Consider the following 7,515-nt stretch of genomic DNA (forward strand, 5'->3'; position numbering starts at 1 on the left):
CACAAAAATGTGACACATTATGGGTGGGTCACATATGCATGTACAGTAGATGGCAGTATTGTCCTGTTTAAAAGTGTCACAACATTGCTGTTTACGGCAGACAAACTGCTTTATGGTAGACGAAAACTTGACTGCTGTTGTGTGTTGTTACTGCGCTGGGAGGACGTTAATGAAACTGCCTAACAATAAACCCACATAAGAAATCAAGAACTCGATCATTAGCTGTTTATATTGTGGGAAAGCGGACGCGTGAACAGGCTGTCAACACGTCACTCAGGTCCGCATGGAGCTGGAGGGGGCGTGGCCTCCAGCTCCGCCTGAATTTCGGGAGATTTTCGGGAGAAAATTTGTCCCAGGAGGTTTTCGGGAGAGGCGCTGAATTTCGGGAGTCTCCCGGAAAATCTGGGAGGGTTGGCAAGTATGACTGAAACACTTTTACATACACTACTGAAACACTTTTATAAACACTACTGAAACACTCTTATAAACACTACTGAAACACTCTTACAAACACTACTGAAACACTCTTATAAACACTACTGAAACACTCTTACAAACACTACTGAAGCACTCTTACATACACTACTGAAACACTCTTATAAACACTACTGAAACACTCTTACAAACACTACTGAAACACTCTTACATACACTACTGAAATGCTCTCACATAAACAACATAAACGGATTTCACCTGTGTGTATGTGTGCTTTTTACACGTGCGTGTGTAAACGCGGGGGCGTGGTTGGGGGCGTGGTTAAGATATATATATATAAGAAATACTTGACTTTCAGTGAATTCTAGCTATATATATATATATATATATATATATATATATATATTTTATTTTTATTTTTATTTTTTTATTACATATATATATATATATATATATATATATATATATATATATATATATATATATATATATATATATATATATATATATATATATATATATATATATGTATAAATAAATAAAAGAAATACTTGAATTTCAGTGTTCATTTATTTACACATATACACACACATAACACACATTGTTGAGTTAAGGGTTGAATTGTCCATCCTTGTTCTATTCTCTGTCACTATTTCAGGACACACACATCATACAAATAAACATTATAAAATCAATAAGAAAACGGGAGCTCTAACTTGGGAGTCTGAATTAGGATCAGAAGTTCCTATATAAACATTGCGCACTCACGTCGCCTTTTTGTATTGATTACTGCAGCTGTGCACTGGATTCATTCACAAATACAAACTACAACTCACAAACACTTTAGAGTTAGGCTCCGCCATCAGAATGTGTACTTAAACTTATAAAGATCACATGGATATTATTCAGTGAGTTGATTCACCAAAACTAACCTGTTATACAGGAGGAAAAAGCACACAGGACGTTTCAATTGTTCATAGACTGGTCGCTCTCATCAGAATGACAAGACACTTCCGGTCTGCAGGTGATAGCATTCAATTGGGAAGAAACGCCCTACTGCCCCCTACTGACCAATGTGAATACTGATAAATGTGTAAAGACAGCTCCAAAAACTAATTCAAACCACAAAATAAAATAAATAAATCAACACAAAAAAGTGACACATTATGGGTGGGTCACATATGCATGTACAGTAGATGGCAGTATTGTCCTGTTTAAAAGTGTCACAACATTGCTGTTTACGGAAGACGAACTGCTTTATGGTAGACGAAAACTTGACTGCTGTTGTGTGTTGTTACCGCGCTGGGAGGACGTTAATGAAACTGCCTAACAATAAACCCACATAAGAAACCAAGAACTCAATCATTAGCTGTTTATATTGTGGGAAAGCGGACGCGTGAACAGGCTGTCAACACGTCACTCAGGTCCGCATGGAGCTGGAGGGGGCGTGGCCTCCAGCTCCGCCTGAATTTCGGGAGATTTTTGGGAGAAAATTTGTCCCGGGAGGTTTTCGGGAGAGGCGCTGAATTTCGGGAGTATCCCGGAAAATCTGGGAGGGTTGGCAAGTATGACTGAAACACTCTTACATACACTACTGAAACACTTTTATAAACACTACTGAAACACTCTTATAAACACTACTGAAACACTCTTACAAACACTACTGAAACACTCTTATAAACACTACTGAAACACTCTTACAAACACTACTGAAACACTCTTACATACACTACTGAAATGCTCTCACATAAACAACATAAACGGATTTCACCTGTGTGTGTGTGTGTTTTTTTACACGTGTGTGTGAGAGACAACAATTTCAGTAGTATGTGTGCAAAGATTTCAGTTATGTGTATAAGAGCATCTTACCAGTGTGTATGCAAGCATCTTACTAGTGTGTGTGAGCGATGTTGCATTCCGGTTCCGGTCACCAATAATCCCCGCCCCTTTTCAGACAAGTTTTTTGTTTTTGTTTTTGTTTTTTTAAAGCCAAGTTACAATATGTCTGCCTGACTGCCGACAAGTAGCTTAACCGAGTCAGGAGCTCTACTTCATAATTTGAGGGCTTCAGCGGAGAATATAAGAACACTTTCAATGCAACAAGGGTCGGGCTGCCGCCATGGCTGGCCCCTGCAGGACGCGGCACCTGAGAGGCCACACAGCGGTGCCCTTCTCCTCCCGACAATCAACAATGTCCCCACAAAGAAGGATAGCGTACGAACAACTTAAATAGTCTTGATTGCCAAAAAAAATCAGGTGCGGGCAATAGCACTTAAAGGAAGGCGTGAAGCTGCTACAGGAGAACACCAAAAAAAACAGGAAAAGTCACCAAAATAACAGCGCAAGACATGAACTAAAGCACTACACACAGGAAACAACAACAAACTCAAAATAAGGCACGACAACCTGGTGGAGTTTCATTTTTTAACCTTTTCTGCTGGTGGTGTGCCTCTGTATTTTTTTAATGAAAAAAATGTGCCTTTGCACCAGGTACACATGTCTTTGTGGCTTTGGACATGATTTCCACACAAATGTGATGAGTAATAATGAATGTATGTAAAAAGGATAAGAAATCACAGGATATTAATAATAATATTTACCATGACATTCTCAACAAACCATGAGATATGTTGATTTTACACAATGAAGTCTGGCCATTTGTTTCTTCATAACATGTGTCATGGAATGCCCTTCCAAGAAATACAAAAGTACATGTCATGATAGTTTATTGAGGTGCAGCAACTGTCAACAATTACAACATTTTATATTTCCTATCAATGGTAGTGTTAATGGCTTTATTTGTTTCAAACATTTATTTAAGATATGTCATATTTACATTTGCACAATTCATAAAATGATTAAATATTACTCATTTCATTTAAGGAAAACAAAAAGAAGATAGAAAGTGTGACAATACATATTGCAGATGACTTATGGAGTGATGTAAGGGGGGAAAACATGTTAAATTATATACATGAATTTGGAAATTAGTAAGCACAATATTAGTAATAATATTGATAATAATAAATAGTTCATTCAAAAGAATATATAGGATTGAATAGAAAAGCACATTTAGAAGTAATTCAAGGATATAGACCAAGCCATGAATTATTAAATGGGATAGAAATACATTTAATCAGAAATCATGATTCTCAGCGTTCTTCTTCCATTTATACATTTTGTCAACACCATATGTAAATGTCAATGACTTCATCTCAGGATTGCAAGGAGAAAGAAGAACTTCAATGTGTGATCATATTCTTTTGTTCACCAGTTGACAAAACAATCTCTTGATGTGTTTAGAGATTTCCTTCATTTTCACTCCATATATGATTGGATTGAAGAGAGGATTATACACAAGTATTTGTAAAGTCATTATTAAACGCTCAGTTTTTTGAAAGTATGACTCCACTCGAGCTAAGATGACGTCAAACAGACACAAACCAAAAATGCCGAATAAAACCATCAGGTGAGGTAAACATGTCTGTGCAGCTTTTTTCCTGACTTCTGCACAACTGTAATACGTTATTATAAATATCTTTATGTATGTAAAAAGGATGAAAATCACAGGAACAACAACAGCAATCATCATGATAAACAAACCATAAATTGTAAGAAATAGTGATGTTACACAGTGAAGCTTGTATATTCGATTGTTACAAAAAATTCCCTCTGTTGTGAAACTACAAAGTTTTTGTTTGGAGTTAATTACAACAGTAATTACAAACTGGCATGCAGGGAGAAACCAGGCCAAAATCAAGAGGACAATAACAGTTTTTTTCCCCATGATAGTTGGATACTGCAGAGGTTTGCAGATAGACACATACCTGTCATAAGCCATGGCTAACAACAGTAAGTAGTCCGAACCGCCGAAAGAATAATAAAGAAAATATTGAAACATACAAGCAGAATGAGAAATCGTCTGTTTTTGAGATAAGACGTCAATTAAAAGTTTAGGGTAGAGAACAGTGCTAAACAAAAGAGAGTTGAGTGACAAGGCTGCAATGAAAATGTACATAGGCTCATGAAGGTTCCTGTGGATGCAGATTAGATATATAATGGTGCAATTAGAGAAGAGGATGAGAACATATAATGTCAACAAGATGACAAAGTACACATATCTGTATTTGTCCATTTCTACAAAGCCACCAAGAGTTATAAATGTTCCATTGAATTCAGCATCCATGACGTTAGTCCACCTAAGAAAGCTGTGTCAAAGCAAAGAAGAGACTTACATGGAGATAACATTGATTCATGTGCTGGTAGCTGATCTTCCTCTTCCTCTCCACGATGCACACTGTGAAGTGTTGACGCAAGATCACATCTTTTAATAGACTTGTTCACCCTCCATGGATGTCATGACGTAGTCCAACAAGAGTTGCTGTCATGTCAACAACCCCTTCAAGTCTTTAGGGCCTCCTGTCACTCAACATTTTTCACCTTGTTTATGCTATTTGGTCTTAAATTTACACGTTAGCACATCACACATGTAACCACTAAGATGCAGATTGCAGCGAGCACCATGTACAATATAATGCTATTTCCTTATATTTATTTTTTTCAATATTTCAATTCCATTTCCATTTTATTTGTAATTGTTTTTCATATCATGTGTAAACATATGTGATATCTCTATTGCTTGGATTTTGGATTGAATATGCGTGGTGGTCAAGCCAGGGTCCGTTCTCAATGGGTACTAGGCGCCATGTCAATGGTCATCATGTCGATATTCCAATGCTCAGAATGGAAATGTTAAATACAGGTAAGTCAATAAGTCAACATGTTAATGGTCAACATGTCAATGGTCATCAGGTTAATTGTCAAAGTTTCAATGGTTCGCTTGTCAATGGCCCTTATGTTAATGGTCATTATTACAACGGTCAACATGTCCATTGTGATCATGTCAATGGTCATCATCTCAAAATCAACATGTCCGTGGTTATCATGTCATTTCCCTCATGTCAACTGTCACAATGTCAATGTTTAAAATGTCATTGTTATAATGTATATTAATTGTCATCAAATCCATGGTCCTCAGGTCAATGGTTCTCATGTCAATAATCTTCATGCCTAAGGTCATTATGTCAACGGTTCTTAGATAAATTGTCAAAAGTCAAGGGTTCTCTGTCAAGGTCATCATGTCAGTGGTCAGAAGTTCAATGGTCATCATGTCAATGTTTGAAATGTAAATGATCATCATCTCAATGGTCCCAATGTAAATGGCCCTCATGGTAAAGGTCATCAAGTCAATGGTCATCATGTTAATGTTCAAATTGTCAATGGTCAATATGTCAATAGTCCTCTGGTCAATGGTGCTTATGTCAATAGTCAACACGTCAATGGTCAATAGGTCAATGGACATCATTTCAATGTCAATGTGTCAATGGTCAACATGTCATTGGATATCAGGTCAATGGTCAACATGTAATTGTTAAAACAAATATATTTCCAAAATATGAATGATACTACTGTCAATAGTCAAGGTGTCAACAGCGAATAGGTCAGTGGTTAACATGTCAATGGTCGACATGTCATTGGACATCAGATTCATGGTCAAAATGTCAATGGTCACTATGCCAATGGTCCATAAGTGATCATCATGTCAATGGTGAACATGTCAATGGTCACCAGGTCAATGGTCAACATGTCAAAGGTCCTCATTTAATGGTCAACATTTTTAATTACAAAATATCAATGTGTGAATTGTCAACATATCAATGACTAACATGTCAGTGGTCAACATGTCAAAGGTCGTCATATCAATGTTTTTTCTATATCAATGGTCCTCAGGTCAATGGTCAATATGTCAATGGTCATCATTTAATTGATCCAAATTTCAATGTTCAAAATGTCAAGAGTCAACATCCATCCATCCATTTCCTACCGCTTGTCCCTTTTGGGGTTGCGGGGGGTGTTGGACATGTCAATGGTTATTGTCTCAATGACCTACATTTCAAAGGTCCTCATGTCAGTGTTTTTTATGTCAATGGTCATCATCTCAATGGTCCCAATGTAAATGGCTCTCATGGTACTGGTCATCAAGTCAATGGCCATCATGTTAATGTTCAAATTGTCAATGGTCAATATGTCAATAGTCCTCCGGTCAATGGTGCTCATGTCACTAGTCAACACGTCAATGGTCACTATTTCAATGTCAACGTGTCAATGGTCAATAGGTCAGTGGTCAGAATTTCAATGGTCATCATGTCAATGTTTGAAATGTAAATGATCATCATCTCAATGGCCCTCATGGTAATGGTCATCAAGTCTATGGCCATCATGTTAATGTTCAAATTGTCAATGGTCAATAGGTCAATAGTCCTCCGGTCAATGGTGCTCATGTCAATAGTCAACACGTCAATGGTCAATAGGTCAATGGTTACTATTTCAATGTTAACGTGTCAATGGTAAATAGGTCAATGGTCATCATGTCAATGGTCAACATGTAATAGTTTAAAAAATATATTTTCAAAATATGAAATGGTACCACTGTCAATAGTCAACGTGTCAACAGCGAATAGGTCAGTGGTCAACATGTCAAAGGTCCTTATATCAATGTCACCATGCCATGGTCCATATGTGGTCATCATGTCAATGGTCAACATGTCAAAGGTCCTCATTTAACGGTCACCATGTTATTGGTCAACATTTGTAATTACAAAATATCAATGGTCACGATGCCATGGTCCATATTTGGTCATCATGTCAATGGTCAACATGTCAAAGGGCTTCATTTAACGGTCACCATGTTATTGGTCAACATTTGTAATTACAAAATATCAATGTGTCAATCGTCAACATATCAATGGCCAACATGTCAAAGGTCCTCATGTCAAAGGTTTTTATATCAATGATCCTCAGGTCAGTGGTCAATATGTCAATGGTCATCATTTAATTGATCAAAATGTCAAGAGTCAGCATGTCAATGGTTATTGTCTCAATGGCCAACATGTCAATGGTCATCATGTCAAAGGCCAACATGCAATTAGTCTTTTTTATTTTAAATATCAATGTTTTATATGGCTATTGTCAACATGTCAATGGTCCTTTTGGCCTGCCAGGTCTGTCCGGCATCAGAGC

At 37.1% G+C, this 7,515-nt stretch overlaps 1 protein-coding gene across 1 annotated transcript; it reads right to left on the bottom strand.

Moving 5' to 3' along the window:
* Positions 1-3,688: 3,688 nt before the first annotated feature.
* LOC133613948 (olfactory receptor 10J4-like) lies at positions 3,689-4,621 on the bottom strand. The gene has a single exon (XM_061971880.2). It carries the CDS (start codon positions 4,619-4,621, stop codon positions 3,689-3,691), a length of 933 nt encoding a protein of 310 aa, XP_061827864.2.
* Between the last annotated feature and the right edge of the window lie 2,894 nt (positions 4,622-7,515).

The sequence above is a fragment of the Nerophis lumbriciformis genome, linkage group LG13 (genome assembly GCF_033978685.3).
Source record: "Nerophis lumbriciformis linkage group LG13, RoL_Nlum_v2.1, whole genome shotgun sequence".
In the NCBI taxonomy this organism is placed as follows: domain Eukaryota; kingdom Metazoa; phylum Chordata; class Actinopteri; order Syngnathiformes; family Syngnathidae; genus Nerophis; species Nerophis lumbriciformis.

What these genes read in the sequence shown, in the direction of transcription:
- LOC133613948 (XM_061971880.2), bottom strand. Translation starts at nt 4,621, where the DNA reads ATGGATGCTGAATTCAATGGAACATTTATAACTCTTGGTGGCTTTGTA.